Source organism: Pan troglodytes, chromosome 10, assembly GCF_028858775.2.
Source record: "Pan troglodytes isolate AG18354 chromosome 10, NHGRI_mPanTro3-v2.0_pri, whole genome shotgun sequence".
Lineage (NCBI taxonomy): Eukaryota > Metazoa > Chordata > Mammalia > Primates > Hominidae > Pan > Pan troglodytes.
The window spans coordinates 109,282,343-109,310,027 of NC_072408.2; the positions used below are offsets into that span (position 1 = coordinate 109,282,343).

Genomic DNA, 27,685 nt, shown 5'->3' on the forward strand with positions numbered 1-27,685 from the left:
GAATTTTGTGGCAATTCCACAGGTATTATCTCTCCTGGTACTAAAAAAACTGCTTTGGGTAGGCAGGCAGGGCTGACTGTACCCATTTGACAAGGGAGAGAATTGCCTGACAGAACCCAGCTAACCAGCGAATTCAAGGCTTTTCAGGGTGTCCAGGTCTCCTCACCTCATATTCAGAACTCTTTTTGATATCCAATGTTGTCATGCTGATAGCAAAATAAATATTATTCAAATATACCCAGACATTCACTTAAATTCTCAAACTCTGCTTAAATTCACTCAAATTCTGCTTAATTTATTAACAAAACTCTGTTTTGAGGAATCCTCATGCTAAAAGAAAAGCAACCAACAGTGCCCATGTTATCTGCATCAAATCCTATCTGGACCGGGGAATACAGAGGATAAGATGGGAGGGGAACCTCATGACTCCAGGTAGAATTTTGACGCATCATTGAACTTGAGTTGGAAAGACTGGCCTGGCAGCTCTACAAAAGGAGGGATTTTTTCCTAAGCTTTTCATCAACTCAAAGTCAAAGCGGCTTGTTTGCCCAGTATTTCTGGCCTCTCTCAGTCTATAGAACACAACCATACCTCTACCTAGCCAAGGACCCAGGCAGACAGAGAGTACATGAAGGTGCAAATTCCACCTACTTTTAAACTTTAGTGGACGATTTCACAAGACTGTATATATAGAGAGAAGGATGAAAATTTTTTGTATTCTTTCGGAAATTCAGTAAACATATTTTGAGATCTGCCATATCCAGGAAGAATATGAGAAAAAAATGTTATTTTTATACATTATTACTTACTTTAATTCTATAGGTTTATGATGATTATTCTGACATATGGGTAAGAATTGTTTTCTTAACCAGATTGAAGGTAACCTGAAGGCAGATTTGTATGTTACTTTTTGGGAGCATGATGGGTGTTCATGAACGTTAGTTTTCTGCTCTGGCTTTTTCGTTTCAGCTTCCGCTTGGTTTCTAGCACAATTCTAGGTACACAGTTATCCATAAAACATTGCTGAATTTAATGACATTGAAAAATAATGACTTTCTTCTTCTTGGTCAATATTTTGCAACTGGTCATTCCAGTCAAAATTCACTAAGTTGGATCCATTTCTGGTGTCTGAGATTTGATTCTATAATCTTGTAACTTGTTGACAATCCTTCTGCAGGGCAAACAGGAATGCGAGCCCCTTTCTAGTTATTCAGAAACTTTAGAAATTGACACTTTTGAATGCAGCATACGGAGTTCTTTCTGTTTCATTTTTTCTAGCGTATTTGTGCTCTACCTGGCATTGACTCAATTCATTATCTCAGCCCAGCCCCCAGGAATAGACTGACTCCTGCAATTCTAACACAAGTTGTGCATACTAAAGGATTTGCTGATGCTCCTCATGAGGCATGCAACAGTGTTTTAATCTGGAGGTCACAGCCAGCTTCCAACAAAAAGGATCATGTTCTGTTTACCTAAATTCCCTTAGTAGTTTCCTTTAGATACAGCACTTCTCACTCCGTACTTGAAAATACCGAAAAGTCCATGGAGGCCTTCCGACTCAGCCATGTCTACATTTCAAATGAGTTACTGCCTTCCTAAAGGCACACATAAGTAATCTAGGCCTGTAAGGCCAAATAAAAACGAATAACAATTAATTCCATGCAGACATGGATAGTGCAGTGTATGAGGGAGTAAGTGGGAACTTACAGAGATTAATAAAACATAGCCCTCACCTTTGCAGAGCTTATAGTTAAGCAGATGGTAGGAACACTGACCAAAAAAAAAAAAAAAAAAAAAAACCAAAAACAAAGTGCTGTAAGAGTAATATTATTGCTTCTCTCTCTCAGAGGAAAGAGGGTTGACATCTGGTAGAAGATTTTACAGAGGAGGTGACATTTGAGAGAAGAAGAGAGGAAAGTCCAGGAAAATAAAATAGGTGGTAATAAGTCACATAGGTCGGATGTTGGAATATGTAGGGGGTCATTTGTAAACTCGGTGAGTCAATCAAGTCAATGTCTCAATGACTACAGCAAGTCATGCAGGCAAGTGAAGTAGACCAGAGCAAGGCAATAGAGAGTGGTGGGGGGTTTTTGGTAAAGCAGAAAGCATGTGCCAATATGAAGTGGAGAGTCATTTAGTAAATACTGGCAGATAATTCAAATTTTAGTAAAAACACTGTATTCACTACACAAAAACACTTATGAGGACTGGATACAACTTACAGATTGCCAGTTTGTGAGCTCTGCTGTAGGGATACATTAAGAAAGTCAGATAGAGACCTTACGTAAAATGCCTTACTGTCAAATTGGGGAGTTTGGACTCACTCAATTTACATAGCCATGAATGGTCCCTGGATGTTGTTTAGAAAAGGGATAAAGTGATAAGAATTGCTTTGGAAAGATTAATCTCATGGGTGGGACGGCTGGCCTCAAGCAGTCTTGCACACAGCACGATCATGGAGGAGGCTGTTGCAATAGTTTTGGTGGGCGATGAGGAGGATCTAAATAGTGATGGGACTGGAAGGATCTTCCAGGAAATAGGTAACAGCTGTTATGGATCTCGGTGCAAAACAAACTGTAAGGCTACAACTTGTTTTGTCTGAAGAGTTGGGTTGATGGTCTCCACTGTGCTCAACACTTAGGGTGATTGTGCAACCCATCCATTGCATTGGCTGGGAACCTGGCCTTTCCTGCTTTACAAGGTCACTGGCTAAAAACTCCACTTGCTCTTGAGGAAATATCCCTTTGATGATGTCTAAATTTTTGAATGTTCAGTTTTTAAAATCTGCCTTCTTCCTTCACCAGAATGACTTGATTGTCTTTTAAATTCTAGCTCAGCTGTACCCTTGCTCTGTTTGGGGAGGGCTATACAGTTCTATAAAGATGAGGTTTGTGTCTTATTTATATAAACCAGCAGCAGTTAGTCTGGTAACTATGTGATAGAACAAAGGCAATAGATATGTCTTGAATGTAATAAAATAGACAAGCGTATAGTTAATATCCAAAGAGATCTTGCATATTTGGAGCAGGAGTGGCATAGGTCAATGTATGCTGAGCCAGATAGGTATATAATGAATAAATTAAGCCTGCAAGGGCACACACCTCACATAAAAGGGTGACCAAAAACTGCCACTCAAGAATGCAGGCTCAGCCATGCTGGATTGCACCATTTTTTTCATAAGAGAAGTTGTTAATCTTTTGTTTTTGCTTATAATCTCTTGATTTTTATATTTCCAAAATTAAAACAAATACATATTGGGTGGACCAAACAAAACATGTCTGTGGACTAGATGCAGGTGGGGTGGGAGTGGAAACGTTTTGTGACATTGCTCTAGAATATCAATTCCATGTGCATAGAGCTGTGCTTTACTCATTTCTTTCATCATTAGTTTTGGCTAACCAGAAGACACTCAATAGATGGTGTGGACTGGGATACCATAGGGGAGAACTATTCCCATCTGACTCAAGCCTGCAGTTGTATGATTGGAATTTCATGGGTCCTCCCACAAAGAAACCTCTTTGAAGGGATGGCATCATTCTCCCTTGGGTATTGCTAAACACAGAGCAGGTGCCCAGCTGATGATTCTACAATTAAATTGGGCAGAGCTATAATTTTACTTCCATACATTTTACTAAAGCACCCAGCAAAAGGAATGAGAGAATACTAACAAAGAAACAAACAATAATCTCCATATCCGTCAGATTACTTAAGGGATTTTAGAGATTTTCATGAACAGCAGTAAATATTCATTCTGGAAAAGGTATTAGAGATTATCTTGTCAACATTAATTCAATGGGTAGAGTGCCAATGAGTCAGGGATATCACTGTATTAAAATAATATGCATTAAATCTAATCAAATCAAATATATAGTTTTGGTCTAAGTCCAATACTATCTTATCCTTGTCAAGAATATAGACAAGAAGTGGCATGTTCTTAAAGTTCAAGTAAAAGATGTGTGAAAACAATGTGAAAACTATATTAGTGACTTTTTTTCCCTGCCAAACTGGGAAGAGAGATCACAATTATCACATTTCAAAGGTGGAATGTCTTGGTTCATTTACATATCATTGTTTCAATGGCAACAGGTTTTGAGACCCAGGGGACTAATAATCAAATCTACCAAGTTATTTAGTGGTAGAGTTCTGAGTAAATCCAAGATTTTCTAAGTCTCCAATCCAAAGGCCCCCCTTTCTTTTTATTGTCATTTCAAGAAATACAAGTTAAAAACTGGTCCTCTCTCACTTTACCTGCCCTGCTGTGGGACAATGTCCCTTTGAAGAAGCACACCCTTCAGATATCAAGGCCTTCATTAATGACCTTCATTAATGGGCTCAGGCTGGGGAACTTGAGTTTCAGAATGACCCTCGTAAAGACCCGAAGCCAGCTGTATCTCTTTGAAAAGCAGTTTTAAAGTTTACCCTTCACCTTCTGATAGGTGACCAAAATAGACTTTTCTTACCTTAAAACCATTTCTCTAAAATCCCAGTGGGAACCCTCATAGAACTAATTAACTCAGACCCATAAGAAATAATATTAGAATCTGGCTGAGCATAACAAAAGATGAAATTTGATATGAGTAAAACACACATTCATCCACTTAATGCAATTAGATTTTTTTCTTTTTTTTGAAGCACTCTTGCTTGGCTGTTCTTGAAAAATGTAACTATTGAAAAAGAAACTGGCAAGATCTTAAGGACTGGGGCTCAGTTCCTGGCCCCAGTGATGGGCTTGGAAATTGCAGCTACAGCAATTAGAAGTTCCAATTTCCAGTTCACAGAAGGTCAGGCCATGGGGTTATCCTTGGAGCAGTTCTATAATTCCTCTGAGGAAAGGTTCCACCAACTTGAGAGAATCTGGACCAAATACCAGTGAATCAGCATATATATTGTTAATGGCCACAAGCAGGTTTGACCTTAACATCATTTTTGAAATCTGCAGTGACAGTTGATCTTTTTGTACTCTGTCTTATCAAATGTGAGCCACGAATTAGCAAGTACCTCTTACTTCCTGCCATTCTCTAGATGGGGCTTCTCAAACCTTAACACGCATCCAAATCCTGTGGGTATCGGGTTAAAATGCAGATTTTGATTTAATTGGTTTGGGGTCAGGGCCCCTGACTCTGCATTTCTAAAAAGCCCTCAGGTTTCTTTGAGTAGCAAGACTCTATGTCTATGTGTATTTTCACACACTAAGCTTTGTTTTTCCTAAGCAACATTGATACATTCCCCTTAGACAATTTGTTAATCAAACCAATTAGCCCGTTGTAAACAAGAGATACAAGAGATTGTTTCTTGCCACAAAACACTTTCCCTAGCCAGTTTTCAAATCTGGTTTTTCTAAGAGATAGACTTTTCTGTTCTTTATTATTACTGTTGTTTTTGATATGTGTGTTGGGGAGGGAGATCAAAATCATTTATATTCATTGAAACCAATCATCCACTGAATGACTTTAAAACACTAAGTGGCCAGTGTCTACTTCAGAACCAGCCAGAAGTAAGCCTTTCTTTGTCTTTAGCTTACACATCATGATGCTTTTGTGCAATGTTACTGAACCCCCATCTGACTTATCTGGTAAGAGAGATTTTCATAATTGCATGCAAAGCACCGATAATCTACAGAAATGCCAGCCAGATTTGTGGCACTAATACCTTTCACAAGTCTTATGATTCATATGACTCAGGGCCCACAGACTGTCTAACTTAAGGGAAGCCTGAAATGATGCTTATTGTATGTGTGTCATTGATCTTCTCAGAATTCATCCTCAAATATCTGTTCCATACTAGGAGGTAAGAATCAGCAGAAAAGAAGGAATCTTTGGAGAGCCAAAACCATCTCTACACCAAATTGAGAGACTGGAATTATAAGGTGAATGCAATTAACTGGCAGTCGCATCCGTGTTGAGAACACAGTCATCCCTTTAATAGGGAACATTTGCTGTGCTTGACAAACTCACAGTGAAATCGTTGGATCCATAGGAAGGAACATGCTGAAAATGGTTTCAATATGATCCTGTTTTTTCACTCAATAGCCATTGATTGAGGGTGTCCAGCCAAAAACAATGAGAAAATGAGCCAACAATAGTCTTACCCTTTGACCATATTAGATAAAGTCGCAGCTGAAATTTGTTATATGTTTCAGGAATAACAAAGCATCCATATGGAACATATATTTGGCAGTGTGGCAGCTGATGAAACCAGGAAAATTAGACAAATTATCAATTGCTCGCTCCCAAATTACCCCAAAAAGAAATTAGATCCATTTTCAGTAGCTTTGCCTTCAAATTTCTTCATTCCGTGAGTCACCACTACCTTCTGCCAAACTAAATATGTCTATGAACGGCTGGAAACTTTAATGGAAAGAAACATAAAACTCAAACTACGTAGGAAAATTTAAGCTTCTTCATGGAAGATCTTCATGGAAGACTAGCAAGTTAGGAATGTGTGAAGACAGACAACACATCGATAATTCCTTTTGTTTGGGGTCACTTCTGAGTTAGCGAGCAATGCAACATGCTGGCTTGACTTCAAATTAAAATCAGCTCTTTCCTTTATTTCTTTTGTAAGCCTCCAATCCCTCAAACTACTAGGGTTTATTAAGGTACACAGTCCTACAGTCAGGTCGATCAGATTTGGGATAAAGAGACTTCATGATGTTATCCGATGGATGGTAGAAATTAGTAAATGAAGATTTCATGAATGGCTAAGAGCTTAATTTTCTAGAAACTATTCTGAGGTGTTACACCAGAAGAATATGACATAGCAGTTCACTTTGAGTGTATGGACTGTGGTTATGAGCACTACCCTCATATGAGTTTATTGAGGTTAAGTTTAAAGGGTCCAGCTGTGCAAAGAGCTCTGGACCAAGCATGAGGTGACTGAAATGTAGCCTTGGCTTTCCGACCAGTAGCTCCGGCTTTTCCGACCAACTTTTGTGACCTCATGCACATCATGTTTTTTCTGGACCTTGGTCCCCTCATCTGGGAAGTGAGAGCACTGGATCAGATTGCTCTATATGGTTCTTTCTAGCTCTCTAATTTTTCAATTCTGCATTGGCAAATAGAAACCACTTGTAGTGTTCTCTAAGGGCTGGTGCTCCAGCTGTGATTCATACCTTAGCCAGGGATGTACCAGTTGTTGCATACCTTCCCTTGCCCACCACTACTCCTTTTAAATAACTCAGATAGAAGTAGAGAGGAACTGAGTGGAGGTTCTGTTCTCACTTTCATAAGTAGACCTTATTGGTGAGGGTCTAGTAGCCTTTGAAAATTACCTGTTGACTAGAGTTAGCTTAATCTTGAGCTAGGCATTTTCAGTGGAGCAGTGGTGAAGGGGTCCTAAGAGGTGACATCTCAAGTAGACTTGTTGACTTTTTTCTCCTATATCTTCAATCTCAGATCCAAAATGATGTCAGTAGCAAATTGTAAGTCATGGTATATATTCTGGGGACTGGAAGAAGGAAGTAGCTTTTGGAATGACATTTTCAATATCAAATCAAGAAATTTTATTAAGTGCTCCATACTAGATGCTGTGAAAAACAGGAGGGGGGAAAACCCTTAAAACTTAGTCTGTGTTCTTCTGAAAAAGCTCAAGATAAAATAGAGAGAATGAAAATTTACAGTAGCAGCAGTAGCAGTAGCCAGTATTTGATTGTGTGGTTCAAAAGTGTTACAACTGCATCAAATGTTGTGTCTCTGGGAGCCATGGGATGTGAGGCCCCTGGGATAGAAGAACCACAGGGTCACTGGTCCATATGGTGATAAAACTCACAATTTTGATTTCATCAAAGCCATTCTCAAACAAAAAAAATTAATTCCTCTAAGTCAGGCTGTGATAAGAAAACAGTTTGGATGTACAACTTGAGAGTGCGAAGATACTTTTTCTGATTAGTGAGTACATTTCCTCTGCTGAATGCTGCTTTTTGAGGCTAAGCAGAAATCACCAATAGCTGACTTGAGAGAATAGAAATCTTTTGCCTATATGTGATATCTCTCAGTGACTACCCAATCACCTCGTGGGGAACAAAGTCTTTAAGCAAGCTCAGTGTGGTAAAATGATAGGCCCCATCTCTTTGCTGCTTCTTCCAATGAGAGGAAATAGTGATACTGAGTGAGCATTCTGAAGATCCATTAATTAACTCTTGGGTGGTCTCAATGTAAAGTGATATGTGAACAGGAGGCAGCAACATGCTTTTCTTTTTTAATTAATGAGGTTGAGAAGATACACTGCCAAATTAACTTTTCCAGATTATCATTGTTGCCTAAGGTTTTACAGAAATCATGGCATTGATCTAATTTGTGAGCCATGATTTGGGATACAAGGCAAAAAGCATCCAATTCAGTTCATCAATTGTGACTATTTGGATGGCCCTTCATTTCCAAAGCACTTCTACAGCTGAGCCTCAGAACAACTCAGAAGTGTATTTTTATTCCCATTTTACGATAAGCTATGTAAGGCTCAAGGACGTTAAGTGACTTCTCCAAGGTCATAGAACTGTTCAGTAGGGGAGCTGGGTCAGGCCCAAATGGGGAACTTCTGACTGTTTCTGAGCAATTGAATGACTGTGATAGGACTCAGATAGGAAAGGCACAAGAGAAAAGGAGAAAAATTTGGTCATTACCTTTGAACCAGGCTTTTTCACTTGTGAGGAATTGAGTTTATTTATTATGTGCCTGACAAGGGAACAGCCACATATGTTAAGGTCAAAGACAACTGGCTGGGTGCGGTGGCTCACGCCTGTAATCCCAGCACTTTGTGAGTCCAAGGCAGGCAGATCACCCGAGGTCAGAAGTTCGAGACCAACCAGGCCAACATGGTGAAACCCCGTCTCTACTAAAAATGCAAACATTAGCCGGGCAAGGTGGTGCATGCCTGTCATCCCAGCTACTCGGGAGGCTGAGGCGGGAGAATTGCTTGAACCTAGGAGACAGAGGTTGCAGTGAGCCGAGATCGCACCACCGTACTCCAGCCTGGGCAACAGAGCAAGACTCTGTCTCAAATAAATAAATAAATAAATAAATAAATAAATAAATAAAGATAACCAACTTCTTTTTAATTTGCTCCAGGTGGTCTCAATCAAACTTCTAAGCACAGGGTTCTACTCTGAACCATTTCTGCCTGCCCTTCCTTCTCTTACTAAAATACATGAATTCCATGGCTATAAGGCAAGAAAGAAAAGGCCTGCAAAAGGTTTTAAATAGCCTATAGGAAGAACTTTTATTTTTCAGAGAAAAGCTTTCAAAACCACAATGACTCTTCTCGTGGCTTGCTCCAGGCAATGGACCATAGGCTCTGGATTAAACAGTGACTGAGAATTGATGTGTTACTTTCACTCATGGTTTTCCAATCTCTCTAATTGCCTCTCTTCTGGAGATTTGTCTAGTCTAGGAATCTTGACTGGGGGATGATTTTGCCCCCAGGGGTACATTTGGCAATGTCTGCAAACATTCTTGATGGTCGTGACTGGGAGGAAGGGACTGCTGGCACCTAGTGGATAGAGGCCAAGTATGTTACTAGATATCGTATAATGCACAGGGCAGCTACCTCTCCCAGCAAAAAATAGTCTGACCCAAAATGTCAATAGTGTTGAGGCTGAAAAACTCTGTTGCCAGTGGCGCTTGGGGAAAGTTGAGTGAGGAGTATGAGAATAAGGTAAGATTTTAAAACAGTCTGGGCATGGTGGCTCATGACTGTAAATCCAGCACTTTGGGAGACTGAGGCGGGCAGATCACTTGAGCCCAGGAATTTGAGACCAGCATGGGCAACATGGTAAAACCCCATCTGTACAAAAAAATACAAAAGTTAGCCAGCTGTGGTGGCATGCGCCTATGGTCCCAGCTACTGGGGAGGCTGAGGTGGTAGGAGGATCACTTGAGCCTGGGAGGTTGAGGCTGCAGTGAGCTTTGTTCACACCACTGCACTCTAGCCTGAGCAATGGACTGAGACCCTGTCTCAAAAAAACAAAAACCAAAATGAAAAAACCCACATCACTTGGTCTCATAAAGAGGTTGGGGATAGGTTCAGCAAGGAGGGAGAAGAAAAATCTATAGTGTCCTTAAATCCATTTAATCCAGAATTCTAAGTCTTGGTGCTCCTTTCCCCAGTTTTACAGGTAATTAGGAGTTGGCTGCATGTGGGTTGGCTCAGTGCAGACTTTCCAAATCACTTGCCTCTGATGAAAGACCCATTTCATCAGGGTAAATGGTACAGAGGTAGTACCATCTTCCCAGCAATACTTTCCGGATTGCTTCTATGTCTGACAAATTTTCAAAGTTTAAAAGGGTCCCTCAAATAGCCTTTTAGTACCTCATAAAGACCAGAGATGAAAGAAGAAAACCAGAAGAGATTCATAGAGTATTTGCTTGGGAGTCTGCAAAAAAATCAGGTGTAAATTTCTTTTGGCTTGGGACAGTCAGAGAAATCTCCAGAAAAAAAAAGCTGATCCAACAACTCGTCAGACTGTTTCAGATTTTCCAGGAGCGCAGCTTTGCTAAGTCATTCCAAAGCATTTCTACCAAAGTTGACATTGGAGAGAGTGACCATAGAGTCAGAATAGTATAATATACAATAATAGTCAAATTATGATCTTAAGTGGACGGAATGCCCAAAGTACATGTGAAGGCTTTGCACACCATATAGGAGACAGGCAGGGAATCACTTTAGTTTGTACAAATTTCCACAGCAAGGGAGCAAAAGTGTTAACCTAAGTCTCAGGTGAATTTATTGAAAGGAAGGAACCAACAAGATCTATGCTCATTTGGATGAATTTGATTGGTGGCTTCTCCTGGTCATTTTAATTTACCAGGTAACTTTGACACAGACATGGCTAATTGTTGCTAAATGGAGGAATACTGCAGTGGGATGAGAAAAGAGAATCACAGTATCTTCTCCCTTTGTCACTAATTAGCTGTGTGACTTTGCACATGTCACTTCTCTCTGGATTTCAGTCAGCATTTGGCTAATTCTTATTATTATCATTTTCATGTACATGAATGTATGGGGTAAAAGTGCAGTTTTGATACATGACTAGATTGCATAATATTGACAAGATTATTTTTCAAGGACTTCTAAGTTTGTAGCAATCTTCAATTTTATTTTCTTTGAACAATCGGGTAGTTTTAAGAGGGAGAGATTACAGAGATGTATACTTAATCAATAATCAGGTTCTTGGGTATTTCCTCCCCTCTTTTTAACTCCTCTTTTTTTTTGGCATGGAAATCTTTATTCCTGCAGAATGCCTGAGCATTTAATGCAAAAGATTTTAATTTAAAAGAGGCTGTGTGGTCTCTGCTGGTTGCACAATTTCTCTTTGTGTCTGTGCTGCTGATGATCAAATATTGCAAAGCCATTAATTACCTTAGGACAAATGCAGAGGGCCACATGCAAAGGTTCTGGCCAGTTGCAGAAAGCAATATGCCAGATGTAAAGTAAGTGAAGGGTTTTTCTTGGTATTTAAGGTTCAGTGAAAAAGTAAGAGGGGCAGCTATGCCAAGAATGAAAAGCCAGAGCTTGCCAAGTGCTTCTTTAAGTGGCTTTAGCCAATGTGAGACTAAACAATGCATTAAATAGGCATACAACTTACTGCAGTTAGGGAATTGCTTGTCAAATAACACCTCTTTGCTATGTTTTAAACATGATCTCATGTATAGATAAAGACAAACAAAATGCTGTGTTGTCATCTCCTTAGTCTAACAGCTAATAAGGCCTGGGGGTTTAAACTTTCCAGGCAACCTAAAGTAATTCTTTGGGATGTCTCATGGAGAGGTGTACGATGGAACTCTGCCAGGGCGGCAGCTCAATGCGAAAATGATTTTTTGCCACCATGGGTTGTCAAAGATGTCTGGCTGCACAAAAGAGCAAAGCCCTTGCAGGCTGTTATCGAGAACAATGAGACATCTCCTTGGGAGAGACCTTGTGGCTATTTTCACTGTGTCTGAATCTTTGGTGTGGGCTGTAAAACCAGAAGGAAGGCTGCTGAAGAGATGAAGTCAGCTCTAATGGAGACCTTGGGCAATGATGGCACGACACAAGATGTCTGGTCAAAGTATTGGAGGCCCATTGAATTAGCAGAATGCCAAAATTCTCTCCTGGATCCAAAATGTCTCCCCTACCAGCCACTGGAGATAGGATACATTTCAATACCAATGGTCTTCAAACAGCTCGTTGAGTAATACCAGCAAAGGTGGCGGTCTTGCATCCCAACCACTGGCTGCTCCCACATCTCCTTTATTTTGGGGAAGTTTCTTCCTGTGTGGATTATGGTGTCTGTGACCACCTCCCATTACTACGACTCTAATAGCACCCCAAGAAAAAGTTTGGTCCAATTAAACAGCATTTTTTTAGTAGTTCTTTGAGAAAAACCAATTAAACAAATAGTTGCAAGTAATGAAGCACTTGAGGTTTGCAGGAAGAGGAAGAAGATTTGAAGTTGGGCAGAAGAGAAGCTCCCCAGATCCTACTGCATATCCTGGTGTATACAGGTGAGTTGCAGTGTTCTGTCTGAATTCAGTCTGTGAAGGGTCTTGTACAGCAGCAGCCTCTAATTAGCCTCTTCTAAAAGAAGACTTTTCTTGTGCATCCTGAGGAAGTTTTCTTAGCATTTCCTCAATTTTTCTAGAAGCTAAAATATAGGGTCATTACATAGATATCTCTCTCATGCCTCTTTTCAAGAAAGTGTTCAAAATCAATTTAGTCACCCTGGGATTCTTGCTCCTTATCTCCCAGAAGACTACTGGGATTTTGGAAGCATCTCCCTATGCTACACACTTCTTGGAGGCAAGAGAACCTAGCTTTGTTTCTGGAACCATTCAGTGGGGTAAGTTACAAAATGTTCATGTCTCACATTTCTCATTTGTCCCATGAAGCAATAATCTTTGCCCACCAAAAGTGGAGTCAAGACAAAGTGAGAGAGCTGATACAACTGGATTTTGAAAAAGTAAATATACTAGGTAAACATAACATTCTTCATGTGATTATTACTAATACTACTACATAATTCTTACTACTCATAATAGGTTTTTAATCAGCTGCCGCCAAGGAGAGAAAATGAGTGTGTAATTAATTGGGCCGTTCATATACCTCAGCATTGGCAATAGATTCTGCAATTGATCTCAGAAGAGAATAATTAAGTGTAATAGCTCACATATGTGGTGCTTACTGTGTGCCAGGCAATATTCTAAGTTAACATATTCCAATATAATAACTAATTTAATCCTAACACCAACTCTATAAGGCAGGCCCCATTTTACAGATGAGAAAATTGAGGAACAAACAGGTTAAGTAACTTGCTCAAGATCACTCACCAAGTAAGTTGCAGAGCTGGGGTTCAAACCTGAAGTGTTTGGCAATAGAGGCCATGCCCTTGGTCTTGAACCCTTCGCTCTCCTGTTTATAACTCTCCATCAGGAGGGAGATGGTCTTGAAGGGCATTAGCATGTCAGAAAAAAATGCAAATTATTTTCTAATTTTGCATCATTTTCTTAGTGGTCCTATGGTTGCAGAAACTGGTCCTTTACTATTTAAAGACAGGAACAAGCATTTGGGGTCAACATAAAAACACATTGCTTCTCTTTAATAATATCTGTAGCCTATTAGCTTAGTGGTACTAATGAGGCCAGGGTCATAAGGTCAAACCCCACATGTACCAATTAGTTTCAAAGAGAAAAGCTTTCCCACAGCTAGTGACTGTACCCCTAACTTTGACCAGCTGTCACACAGATGCATAGCAGGCAGTCTAAGGGGTACCAATAAAAGGAATGAAAATGATGCAACTCAAATCCAGCCCCACTCAAAACAATGCTAATGGTGGGTGAGTGTGATGTCAAATTCACCAATTGTACACTCTCTTCTTTAATTGAAAAGGTAATAGGCTGGGAAGAGGCTTTTGGTGAAGGTTTAGAAACCTGTAGATTCTTATTTGTCCCCTCTAATTTAATAAAGGGCATCTAAAAATGTACATACTCACTTGACCTCACAGTCAGGAGAGTGAGAGAATGTAAAGATGAGAACTGTCAGTGGGTCTATCCTAACAAAGAAAAATGACAGTCTGTTTTCATGAGGCGTGTGCTTCTTTGGCTCCTTGGTCCAAAAGACCTGCATGTATTTGGTCATATCTAAGCTTCTATTCCATCCCCGAGGGGTTGAAATCCAGCTTAAAGCAAAACAAAACGAAGAATCTGGCTCCTCTTACTTTAAGTGGGTGGAATCTCCTATCTCTGGGGACCAACAGAAACTATGTAAATAAGATAAAAGAGACTAAATGTTATTTGGTCACTACTTAAATCCAAGGTTCTTCTTTCTTGAATAGCACCAGAGCTTTGTTAATTACAACCTAGACTATGAGTCTGTTAAAGCTAGAAGAGGTCATTTATTTTAATAAAATTCCCTTGTTCTGTGGACAAGGTCGTTTAGACCCAGGAAGTTTAAATGCCTGCCAAACTCCTACAACTAATGAACGACAGGTCTGGGAGTAGTTTTCTGGGCAGTATATATCAAAGGAAAGAAGCTTGACTTAATAATAATAACCTAGATCTAAGAAGGTTGTTGCAATCAATAACAATGAAAGTTCATTGTAAAGTTTCACTTAAAGCTCTTACAAAACAGTCTGTTTTAACACATGAAGAATGCCATTCGTTTATTCAGACCTGTTCTTAATAACTATACATTGGAAGTATGTTTTACAAAAGCTATAAATCCTGAAGAGCTGAAAGAATATCCAACTTGGCTTTTCTAATTGATTTACTTCTCCATTTCCCCAGACCGCCAAGGTAAAGCATATACAGTTTATTTAAGGGACTGTTTATAGACTCTTAAAACTAAAAAAGACCCCAGAAACTCTCTTTCTTTCAGTTGCTCTTAATTGAAACCATCCAAGATGGTTGGTTGTCTGTCAATTTTTTAAGAATCTCCAAGGAGAGAAATTCCACAGGCCCATAGCAGCATGTTAAAATGGTTAATCACCATGGCTGTCAAAAATTATATCTATGGTAAGCTTCACTTCTCCTATTTCATTTGAAGCTCTTTTTCTCTTGGTGTTTTTCATGCAAAATGAGGTTGTAATGAGCCACCCTTTATAAGGGCTCCATCAATCTAGTAAGAAAATCGCTAGCTCCTTCCCAATGTGCTTTCATCTCCATTATGCCACCATTTTTCTCACAGGACTGCAAGAACACAAGGCTGGCTGATAGGCCCTCCTATCTTCCCTATGATGCATAGGAAAGAATGAGTAATTAGCTCTTCATTGGGTCTTTCATTTCATAAAATGTCTAGGGAAGCTGCATTAATTATACATGAACTGTTCCATTTATGATGGGATAATGTTCACAAACAGATAATCTAGAAGGTTGCTTTCACTGTGCTGTAGTGGAACTTGGGCTTGAAGGGGAATATGAGCTCAATTCACATCATTGGGTCAATCTACACACAGTAAGCATTACAAAATATTTTATTCAGAACAGTTCTAATAGAGTTAAAAAAAACTCTCCTTGTTAAATATTGCAGATTGACAAAAATGATAGATATGGAGGCAATTTTCTTTCAGATGTTTGAATTTCAAACTAAAGTCAGAAACTGCCTTCTACTACTAAAAAAATTGTACTTCCAAAATGGATTTGAAGCAGTTTAAAATAAAAGTCACAGCCACAATAAAACTTTGAAAATAAGCGTAAAGAGAATAATAAGAGTCAACTGACAGTGTATAGAGGTGGGGAAGAATGCGTCCCTCTAAAAAGTATTTCAAAGACTGTATGTGCTTAGAGCTGACTTCTCCACACACAGTAAATCTCAGCGGATGAAAAGGAAACTGAATGAAATTTGTTGACAACAGTTAATGCCTGTAGGAATAATTGGCTCAGACACAAAACAGACATCAATGTAGCCTGGGGATGACCAAAATGCAGCAGCCTCTAAGTCATTGTTAGTATATATGTTTTCAGTTCAAAAAAATAAAAGCAGTTTTATTAAATAACTAGATAACCATGAGGTGAGAAGTATTGTCCACAGTACTTGACAACCTTAATTCTTGATGGTTCTTAAGACCAAGATCCCAAACAAGTAATTCCATTCTATTCGATTGGATTCAACTAGACTCAATTAAATTCAATTCAATCCTGTCAGTTCAACAATCAAATATGGGCAGCTACTATAGCATCCAGGCTATGAGCTAGACACTTGGATTCAAATGTAAATAAATATGTCCTTTGGCATCAAGAAGCCCATTGACAGGGTATTATTCTTGGCAGGGTAGACCAAAATATTCAAGAAAAACATAAAGGATATAATTTATTCTCCATGGTTATTTTTCTCTTATGACAATAATACTTAGTTGCATTTTTCTTTTACCACTCAACTGTAAGCCCCTTGAAGACAAGGTCAATCTCTCATTCATTTCTAGGCATCTCATTCATATCTCATTCAATGCTTACACATAACAGATGCTCCATCAATGTTTTGAATTACATGAAAATAATCTAAATGGACTAATTTCTTTTGGGCAAATAAGATTGTCCAGTTGACTAGAAAGTTAGCAAGAATACTTTTGGGCATGAGGGTATGTTGGACACTTCTGTGCATGAGGGTATGTCGGATTAACATAAGTCATGGAATTCTATAAGGCAAAACTCATGACACACATATTTTCAATGACAATACTGACAAGAACATATGATTTACAAAACCACTTTCTAGCTAAAGTCATACAGTAAGCATCAAGATTTGCTATATATAACATTTCCTTTTCAAGTTATTGAGATACAATTTTTAAAAATTTGCTGAAATTTGATTGTTGCAGTAACAGAATAAGAGAACCTGGAAATTGGTTTCCATTTTAGTTGTCCAATATCCTTAAGTGTCTGTGCAAACACTTATAAGTGTCATACAGTTACTTAGGAACAATCATTTTTTCCATTCTCATTTTTCATCATTTAATGCAAACATCATAGGCATAGAAAGATCCAGTTTTCATGCACTGCGCTTGGAAATTCTGGAGCAATGTCGTGTTGAACATCACAATTCAACCTGGCACGTAACAGAGGACACTTCTAGGCTTGGCAATTACCTAGTGAACTGGATCAAAGGAAATTGCACAAATGGATTATCAAGGAAAAAAAAAGTCCTCTTGGGCATAATAAGTGAGAACCACTTTTTCATTTTTTTAAAAAATGAGGATCAGTAGCTGCAAATTATAGAATAATTATGACCCACTGTTGGATCATGTGATGTCCCACAGTTATCTTCCACAGGATATTTTAAAGGTAAAACAAGTCTGCTATTGGAAAATCACTCACCCAATGCACTCATTCATCTGCTCTGCAACAGAGAACTGGATAGAATTGCTTTATTGCCAGAAAAATAAATGAGTTCATTCAATTAAAGGACTGGCTGGAAGCAAATAGTGGGAATTTGCCTATTCAAATAGTAGAAGGCACTTCTGATTCTTTGTCACTAGTGATTTAAAAACTATTTGTTGCCAAATCCACTGTAAGTACTGATCGCCAATCCCCTCACAAGCCTCTTTCTTCCCATCTCCCTTACTGATCTCCAGACTGGTATACACAGGCCACCCTCTACCCTGCCAGTCATACACACACATACCCCACCTGCCTAGAGAGAGGCTGACATTTGGGAAGGATGAGAGAGACTTCAAGTGTGTGAGTCATCACAGGAGCTATTCAAAGCATAGTGGGTAACTGAGGTAAGCTGTCTACACTGGAGTGATATGAACCTTTAAGAATGACTCATGCTCAGTTTCCTGGAACTCTCTAAAACTCCAAAGAATTATAAGGAACAAGCATCTGGCTTTAAATCTTTTGCTGTCCTATAATATACAGTGAGATAGATGCATGGGAGCTAGATTCTTTAAGTGATCATTTCCCACAGGAATCACTGACTTTTCCTTGTGTGTATTATTTATACGCCTTGACTTGGCTGTCTACCTTTTACTGGCTGTTGACTTTCTAATCACCTAAGAGCTACTTAAGAGATAAGTGATTCTGTACTTGTCAGAGACCCTTTTCCAGATGGTGATATCATTGATGGGTCCCAGAGAAGAACTATGCCAAAAGAGAGCAATAACAAAAAATCAAGGTCAAGTGGCATAGAGGGCAAATCAGTATAGCATTTCAGTTTGCATTTAGAGACAGTCTATGTATTTGCAAACAGGCCTGCCTTTAAGGGGAGTTAACCTTCTGTCTGTTCATGGTGATTTCATATTGAATGGAGACATCTAGGATATGCCCTTTAATATTTTTTTTCCCAGATCCACATGACTGGAGAGTCCTTACTATTTTACTCCAAATCACATAGCACTTAAAGCAGCCCTGCATGTGTTCCATATGTTTATATGTGTGCCCATAGGTTTTGAAAACAAAAACATAAATACCTCAGGGTTATTTTGTCCTGTCCTTTCATTGAAAGGAATGGAATAGTGATGGTGGATCATAATAGTTGAAAGAAGGCTTAGCAGGAAGTAGTTAAAGACAAATTGTTAAGGAGGAAAATTCCATCCTAGATCTGCAAAACCTGCCAAAGTCCCGCCAAAACACTATGCTTACTTTAAGGTGAGGAATCTCAGAGGCCTAGGATGGCTGCCAGACACGGGCAGTCATTCAGTTATTCACACACTCCCTGTGGTTGTAAATCCACAGAGCTGTACACTTTAGACTTGAGCAGCACGTTGAGAGGGAGGGCTACTTACTGAAATAAAAGCCCCTGTCTCCACACACGAACTGAAGAGCATCCACCAGCTCAGCCCCGCAGAGCGTCTCCGGTCCAGCCGTGGCAGAGCTGGTGAAGGTGAGCAGGCACAGCGCCAGGTAGAAGAGATGCGAGGAGGACATGGTGTGCATCTTCACCTGCCCAAGAAACAGAGGGAGGGTCAGGTTTCCTCCTTGATCCTTGCAAGGGGGGTGGGGTGGGACAGAAGTGCATTGACTCCCACGATTCCACGACTGTCATTAATCAGGACTACCAGCACAGAAGTCAATAGAGTACATGAGAACCCAGTGGGAGTTGTGGATGGAGTGTGTCTCAGCATCCAACAACCTGTGTTTATTCCCCTGGCTACTGTGGATCTTTGGAGGAGTCCTCCCTGAACCCTTTCTTTATGGGTTCCTATTTCAATGAATTGAGACAAAATATCTAGAACCGTTTACTACGGAAATGAAAGATGCTATTATTACAGTGGGATCCCATATCACTCTGAGACCCTGGTAGAACTTTTGAATTATCAAAGGTTAAATTGTGCTCAGTACAGATTTGGGGCCAAATAAGTTTTGTTAATTTAAATTCTCTCAATATTGGCCATCCATAGATGGTATATGCATTCATTATTGAGCAGAATATTTTTAACCAAAACATCATTCTCTATTTTTGACTAAAAATAATTTACTATGGCCAAAAAATGGCTTTTGACAATACTATATATCATCACAGGGTTTTGTTTTTGTTTTGTTTCCTCAATATGAGAGAGAGAGAGAGAGAGAGAGACTGATTCCTTACCTGGGGCATATCAGCAGTTGACACAACCACAAATAGAAGAAAATAACAGAAACGGAAAAAAATATGAGAATCGAAGAATGAAATTGGCTCAAATAGAAACCACTCCTGTATTCTAAAGTCCCTGGCCTCAAGTCCAATATCAAATCAACACGTGTTGAGAATCCCTTCTGTGTATAGGGCACTGGGCTCAAACTGGCAAAAATCTTTTATTTTATTTTTAGTCACAGGAATTATGGCTTCATCTCTTGGAGGGACTTATGTGTCACTGTTTCTATTTTATAGCAAAATATACCAAGGGACCCCTGGTTGGCATGACTTAGTCAATGATAGACCGCCAAACGGCAGCCTTGCCAAAAGCAGCAGTCCTGTGGCTCAAGTCTCCATCCTCACTCTAAGTAGTAGAAACCATGCTAAGATGATCATTAAGTTTTTCCATATTGTTACTTGTGGCACAAAGATGTGGCTTTTTCCAAGAAGCCTCTCAAGGTGAGTGGCTTCACTTCTCTCAGATGCATCTACTTGCAGCATCATGGGAAGAGTTCCTGACAGGGTGTTAGGTAAGGGGCCCTATTAAAAGGGTTGTGGAGTCAGGCTGGAAGCTATAATTATAAAAAGAGCATTTTTTGAACCTCAGAGTAGTGGCAGGTCCATTCAACCCCATCACTTTTGGAGAAACAGTCATTTATTTCCTGACTACCCTCCTTGCCCTCCATGGACTCTCAATTTAGTGGCTGTATATCACTGGCAAAATTTTCCCCATCATTCTAATGATGATTTCCATTTTTTGTAGTCAGACCTTCACCTCAGCAACTGAGGAAAAAAAAAAAAAAACCCAAACCCCTGTCTCTCGTTAACAAAATGTAAATATTTAGTTAATGGTTGTAAAGCAGTTGAAGATGAAAAGCGCCCTCTATTTGCAAATGATCATAAATAATGGACATAAAATAGAAGAGGAGGTAAAAGCTCAACTGAACATTTACTGTATTTTTCTCAACAGGATCTCCGCATGGAAATCTTCCACCCTCTACATAGCCCAAAACACTGGGACTGGAAGAACCATGTTATCATCCAGTTCTCATTTTTTTTTTTTTGGTTGTAAAATTAGTGGGGTTTTCCTGTTCAATATTTCCATTGGAAACCTCAACAAATCCAACCCACCTGGACCTCGTGGCATTTTTCAAAAGAACAAACCTGTGATTGATCTTGCAGAGCATACCCCCACACTGCGGGAATGGGCCAGTTCTAGAAAGTATGTTATTCTACCAAATCCTATTTCTCCACCCCTCCCTTCTTTGTTGCGTTTATAGCAATGCTGAAGGCTAAGCACCTGCAACTGTAGATGCCTTCAAGTTCTTCAGTTTTTGTGAAATCCAGGGAAAAAAATTACTCAAGTTATAGCCTTAGTGAATTTCAAACTTCATTAGATGTCAAAACTATATTTTTAATAGTTAGTTCTAGTATAACACATTTAAGTGCAGCAATACATATAAGTCTCTGGAACTTAAGAATTTAAGATTTTTTTAAAATAGATTTCTCTTTTTCTTTTTTTTTTTTTTTGCTGAGTTATATTGTCAGATAAATCTCAGTACTTATAGTTCTAGGACAAGATAGAACCTCTAGTGCATTTTCCTTTAGTGTAGGGAACAGTCCAGTACACCCACAGAGAACCAGAGAATTTTATGTTCCCACAAATGAAAACAATACCGAACTTGCTTAGGAGTTTAAAGTGTGAAACAAGTGGTCCCATATGTTCATTATTTCCTTGGCCTTTTATTTTGCCAAACACAAAAGAAATCAATAGAGAGAAAGGAAAGATATGATAGAAAAAAAAGGGAAGAATCAGAAAGACATGAGAAAAAAAGAAAAAAAAATCAGAAAACACTTTCTCAAAAATCATTCACAAACCCAAATTTTAAAAGTTCTTTTTTTTTTTAATCTTAGATAAATGGAATATTAATTGATTCCAGATGTCTGGGCCACAATGAAAATGCCCTGTAAAATTTGAGGGCAACAGTCATAAGAAAATACTCACTGTAGGTGTAATCATTTTTGTTTGTTCCAGGTCTTTTACAGCAGGTCAGGGTGGGTATTATGAGGCCGATGTGAATAGAAAACTGAAGTCTTAAAAACATGTGCTGCTTTGTGGGTGGGGTTTGTGAAAGCATCTAGTTACATTTGGACACCCAGGCAGGTATGCTATTATGAGCCTGGGTAAACTGCCTTTTGTCCATTGAAACAATGAACAAATTGCACAGCTGGGATTTAAGTCAATCTTTTCCCCCCAATCAAGCCACCTATTTCCATTGTATGCCTATTGTAGCAGCCCAGATAGTGACCCAAGCTCCAGTCCACTCCCTTACTCCCTTCCCCCGACTCACTCACTTGGAAATACCTTGAGAGTCAGAGTACAGTCAGCTTGTGAGCTCTGCCTCTGGGCAGGACACCTTTACTCACTGAATTACATGTGAAAGACCACGCAGCTCCCTCAAACCACTTCCTGCTTCAAGTACAGAAAAAAGTAACAACTTATTAAGAGCTCCACTTCTGAAGTGTTCAGCATACACAGCATGAAAAGTGCATTTGGAAACAATTTTCTTAACTTGTAATTAATGCAGAGATAACGTTCCACAGCCTCTTTTATGATCCCCTAAGTAAGGAGACAAAAACTCCAGCTTCTAGATCACATAGTATGTATGCACAGTGATGTCATTTCTTTGAAAGCAAGGTGGCCTGCATGTGTTGGCATCTCAGGAACAGCAGAATCAGGTGCCTGACAAGGGTGTATCTTTAACTCCTGGAGCCACTTACTTGACTAGGGAAAGTCGTAGTGGTGAAGTGTTTGAAAGCAGCAACTGAATGCTGCACTAAGTGGCAGAGACGTCTTATGAATTGAGCCCTCAGGCAATTGAATCGGTGGAGCCAGTGACAGCAGCTTAAAAGCGCTTGCAAATTGAAAAAAAAAAACACAAGTCTTGAAGGATATAATTTTGCTGAGAATGGAAACTAGAACTACGGCCAGCAATCGGAAACGAGAAGTCGGTGCACTGACAGCAGCAGCCAGATTTACCTAAAGGGACTTCACGACACTGAATATAAAATCAGAGTTTTATAACACAGAACCCCAAGTCCAAACTTTGCCCATGAAAGTCCTCTTCTAAACAGAAAAGTTGGGCAAGCAGCTCTTAGAAAGTTTCTGCTTTCCATATACAGTATGTATTTGTTTAAATTATACAAATATGCAAGGTCAGCAAGAGTTGTCAAGGAGTTCTTTTTTGGAAGAACAAATTACACTTTACTCTAACTTTAACACTCTCTCTGGGCATAAGTGCAGAGTTCCGGGACCTTAGCTCCAAAGATCATATTTAAAAGCTTTAATATCATCTAAAATACAACCCTTCATATATAGCATGCCTTGTAAATAAAGTCCTGATGAGTTACACACACAGAGACACATACACACAGAGACACATACACACATGCAAAAGAACATGGTCTTAAAAATAAAACATCTGCACCTGCAAAAGAAAAAAAAAAATCCCCAAGTTCATATCCATGCTCTATAGCCCTTAGCCATAGAGAGGATTTAAAGGAATCTTCTGTAATGACACCACGGAAGCCCTGCAGAAGTGGAGGATTTAGCATAAGTACCTTGCAATAGTTTCTACTCATACAGATATCTGTGCAAATGCATCCATCTCCCCGAGCTATTTTTCAGATTCCACAGAATTGCATATTCAGCAATTTATAAATAACTCTCAGTTCCGAAACAATGAAAATTTTAAAGTGAAGAACAGTTCTAGGCAGAAGCAAACAGTACACAATTTAAATAAAATTCCCCAATGACTTCAAAGAGTAAGAAATATTTACCTTCAAGAAATCACAAAAGCAGCACTTAAATAATTGGGTTGGAAGACTGCTGATTTTTCCCATTGCTTCTGAAGTACAAAGTCTGAAAATGAATTGGTTAGCAGGAATAATGAAGCAAAAAGAAATCCAGAGAGATGGGAGATGTTGAGAGCAATGTCACATTTCAATTTTGAGGACTTTATTCCATTGCGCAGGCTCTATCTGCTCTGAATTTAGCAGTGACAGTGAGATTTAGCAAACAGAAGAGGGATTTAGAGAAAATCCTCACATTTATCTACAAAACACAGACACTGTAGACAGGAAACAGCTGGGGGAACATTTGCCTTCTCTCTCTCTCCCTCTTCTGGCAAAGTTATTGAGTAAGGACTTTTTTGGGCATGGTGACAAATAACATCATACCTTTGCATTTTAAAACTAGAGCACAGAAGCATTTTTTTCCCTTAAAAGAATGTGTGTTAGTGACAGGGTTAGCAGACATTAAAATACTTATGCTGCCATAGAAAATAAGGATCTGTTTTCTGATTAACTTTCTGCTGGGCACGAAGACACAAACGTCTGCTAATACACCTTACAAGTATTAAAGGAATATACATGGGGGATGGGAGAGCAATTTTACATTCTACAGCAAATGCATAATTTAAAACAAAAAAAGAAAGAAAGGATGATAAGACCCTCTCCAGCAAACTCTACAATTTTAACCCTGAAGTGACTGGGGTAAAGTAGATTGGAAGACAGCACTCGGGTGACCCCTTGTCCCAGTTGCCAAGTGAGGGGTGTGATCTCATTTCCTAGAACCTATGGAGGGGCAGGCAGCATTGGATTGGTCCCTTTAGGGCACTGTCTCATACTTTTTCTCCTGCGATGAGGCAAAGACTATGCCGAGCTGTAAAACCCAACTGAAATAGAACATTTTTCTTTATTCTTCTACTAGGCTGCCTGTCACTGTCCCCTCCCCACCCCACCACTCTGGGAGAAGGGTACCTGGGGGGCAAACAATTTTCCTGTTGTTTGAATTTTCCATATAACTCAAACCTGTGTGTGTGTGTGTGTGTGTGTGTGACAGAGGGAGTCTGTGTGCCAGAGTGTGTTTTCTTTCTCTGATTTTTGTGTATTCTAAATAACACCAGCTGGCTAGCAATACCCTCTCGAGGGTTATGATGTCATTCAAATCCCTCAACTGGGTGACTGGCCGGCAACATGGTCCAAGCCAGCTGTTTTGCTATTTATAATGTACACTTGCCTTTGCCATTGAGAATTCAGTTCTGATCTTTTGTCGATACAGTTTGTACCTATTTCCCTTTGGTTTTGTGAAGCAGTAGATAAGAAAGTGAATTATAAAATAAGGTTGCAAAAGCCCAGAGCAGACGTACCTCTTTCCCTAGAGAGCTCTCCAGGCCTGGTTTCCCAGGAGTGGTGGAAATAACCTGGACCTTGAATTTTTTCTTTTTTTTTTTTTCCACATGACTCTCAGGGGACTGACACATCAACTGAAAACACAGTTCTGCTTGAAATCCTACTCTGGCTCTTTGTGTTATCCTGGGGCCAGAAATTTGTTTGTAGAAGTGGGTGCCCTAACAAAAAACAAACAAACCTGCTTTGTTTGGAAGGGGGTTGGGTTTGTTTGAGTCTTCTGTGTGGTTAATACATTGTAGCAATGTTTACCTTTCAGAAATCAAAGTTAGAAATCTGGAATTATGGTGTGTCAATGGTGCACTATGTTCAGCAACATTTTGTGAGCTCTACTATGTGCCCAACTACACATATCCCTAGGAAAACAAAGAGGAATAAGATATGGTCAAGTCCCTTCAGGGGCTTTCAGCTGAATGTCAGAGACAAAGAGGAAAACTTCACAGTCATATGATGGGCATGTGCTCTTTTAAAAACATGAACAGTGCACAATGAGAGGGAGTGACACATTCTCTGGGAAGACAGGGGAGTAAAATCTTTTGGAAAATCCACAATGAGGGAGGCAGATTGTGTCATGAGAGGCTTTGGGGTACCATGTTGGGAAATTTCAGTGGGTGGGATTTGACCCAAAGAGCACACTAAGAGGTATCATCAAGAGGTGGCCCAGTAGGTGGCCCTGGATTATTCTTAATGCAGGGATTATCCACATGTGCAGATGTGTGAGTAATCCCTGCATTTAATAATAATTCGTGGCTTCCTTTAATAAGCTCTCTTTGTACACTTGATTTGTGACAAATCTTTTTCTTTTCTGCAGTTTTTGTGGATCACACCTTTTCTGAAAAATGTCTATTCTCTTACAGACTTTGAGGATGTAGATTGTATAAAACAATAGAGCTGATCTCACCTGTCTTCCAGATGAGAAAAAACCTCTTTAACCAAGTTTGGAGAGTCAGATACTGGCTGGAGTCTTGGTGCTAAGTTCCTTGTTCCAACATTGGACACCATTACAGGTGAAGGCCAGGACTTTGTTTAACCCCTTCCCACTGCACTTTTAGCATACTTTAATTGTTCCAAGATGTCCTAGAAGCTAACTATATGTCTCCAAGTCTATCACCCATTTTGATGTTCTCTCTTGGCATGCTCGGTGCACAGATATAACCTTATCCACAAGCATTTCATATGAAAGGCTGTTTTGGGGACAGATGCTGTACTCCAGTGATATTGACACACTGACTCACAGTCTCTCGGTTTTATAACCCCAATTACCCTTAAAGGATAATTAGGTTTTAATTTATGTCCTAGTTTTTATGTCACAATCAAAGAAAACTGAAATTTCAGTGAGTCGTAATTGTCATCAGCTGTGCTTTGGAAACATTCCGATGAGAGCTATCAGTTTCCAATGGGGGAAGCAATTTCCTGAGGTGATTAATGTATATTTCAATTTGGAGAATGGTCTATATTTTTGGACAGGGTGAGCCAGCAATGGAGCAGGGCAATAATTCCTAGAGAAAAGGTCATTTTCTTGGCTAATTCCAGGAGTCAATATGAAAATGAAAGAGCAATAAACATGCCACCAGATTACTTTTTAATGGCTAAGTGATGTACCTGTTTAGGAGTAAAAGAAATGAATGCACCTATTACTACAAATCCAAGGTAGTAGTAAATCTAAAGCCCAAGAGGAGTTCAGGTTATGAAGTCCCATTGGAGAGAAACATCTAGGGTCATTATAAAAGTATGGAATGATTATGTAGTCTCCTGCCTGCAAAAATCTGACAGTGAGATATGGCCACCAAAATAGCTAACCGCCAGGATGTGCTTATCATAAGAACATCCACTCCTGGAAATTCAGAGATTCACAGTTTCACCTTTTGCATGTGTAATGCCTGTGGGATATAAATAACTCTCCCCTAAAGCCTTCTTCTTGAGTAGCATATTTGCATAAAGCTACAGCCTCAGAAAACTTCTGACACCTTTCGCACACACACAGAAAAAATTGTTCATTTCCTTAAAGGGCAAGCTGGCTAAGGTTCACAGAAAGCAGGGGTGGGGTGGGCAAGGAGGCCCTGTCTTCCCCCCAACTTTTTTTTTCTTCTCAAGCCATGTTCCCAGTCTTTCCTGTGTTAACTGGAGAGGCGTTCATCCAAAAGGTAATTTCATATCCATGTACAATAGGGCATATTTACAATTTATTTCATGAATGTCTTTGCTTACTCCCAAGGAAAGCTCAGAATGGACATTTGGAGGTAAGGGAATTTTGGAATCAAATAAAGGGTGAGGCTTAAGGTTCTAGGGCAACCACCAGGCAAAGAACTTGGGGGAAACTATTGGATGTTTCTTTTGGATCATGGTTTGTGAGGAGGGTTGGTCATGGGTTGCTCAAACTAATGTTTGAGGTCAAGAACTTGTCAATTCAGAATATAAAACTCAGAGGAAAGACAGGGCCTCAAAAACTCAACATGCTGCCGAGCAAGGGGCCTAATGTCAGCTCCAAAACATCTGCTCAGAAAGATTCCTGTGATTCCCCAGGAAGATTTGCCCCAAGGAGCTGCTCTAACTCCTTAAAGAAGTGTTTCGCCCATGACTAGGGAAAACAGAAATAGGGAGGAGAAATCCTCTCACTAAAGAAATCAATGCTTTCTTTTCAACATCAAACTTGGATCTTATTTCTTCTAAAATGTCAAAAGGACAAATGCTGGAAACAGAAACGAAACTGTTGTGGTTGTGTGAGCAAAGTAATTCTTCGTTATGGCAGAGGAGAAGTCACGGCATGGGGTAAGGATGGGTTGGTGGAGTGAGAGAACTTGAGGACTCGTCACACTGGCCCCACGTTGCATAAAATGTGGGGAAAAGAGACACCAACGCCAAACTTCAGGGGCAGGACCCACATAAATGCTTTCTTGGGGAATAAAAAAATGTGCGC

At 39.6% G+C, this 27,685-nt stretch overlaps 1 protein-coding gene and 1 long non-coding RNA gene across 10 annotated transcripts in view; one reads left to right on the forward strand and one right to left on the reverse strand.

Moving 5' to 3' along the window:
- LOC107967618 (uncharacterized) overlaps window positions 1-6,550 on the forward strand; it is a 57,609-nt gene extending 51,059 nt beyond the window's left edge. The window contains exon 7 of the long non-coding RNA XR_010148437.1: window positions 5,785-6,550. This is a non-coding gene — a long non-coding RNA (uncharacterized LOC107967618). The remainder of the gene's footprint in view (window positions 1-5,784) is intronic.
- The window catches only part of IGF1 (insulin like growth factor 1), an 84,156-nt gene extending 59,307 nt beyond the window's left edge, over window positions 1-24,849 (reverse strand). For 3 of the 9 annotated variants that reach the window (XM_001156403.8, XM_063787062.1, XM_009426114.5), the window contains exons 1-2: window positions 21,524-22,651; window positions 18,689-18,845 (exon numbers count right to left, since the gene is read on the reverse strand). In XM_001156403.8, the coding sequence (XP_001156403.1) occupies window positions 18,689-18,845; window positions 21,524-21,538 (172 nt within the window). In that variant the 5' untranslated portion in view covers window positions 21,539-22,651. Of the gene's footprint in view, window positions 1-18,688; window positions 18,846-21,523; window positions 22,652-23,358; window positions 23,727-24,728 lie in introns of those variants that run through there. The other 6 variants (XM_024348024.3, XM_024348023.3, XM_016924056.4 and 3 more) reach the window with 4 other exon arrangements.
- Between the last annotated feature and the right edge of the window lie 2,836 nt (window positions 24,850-27,685).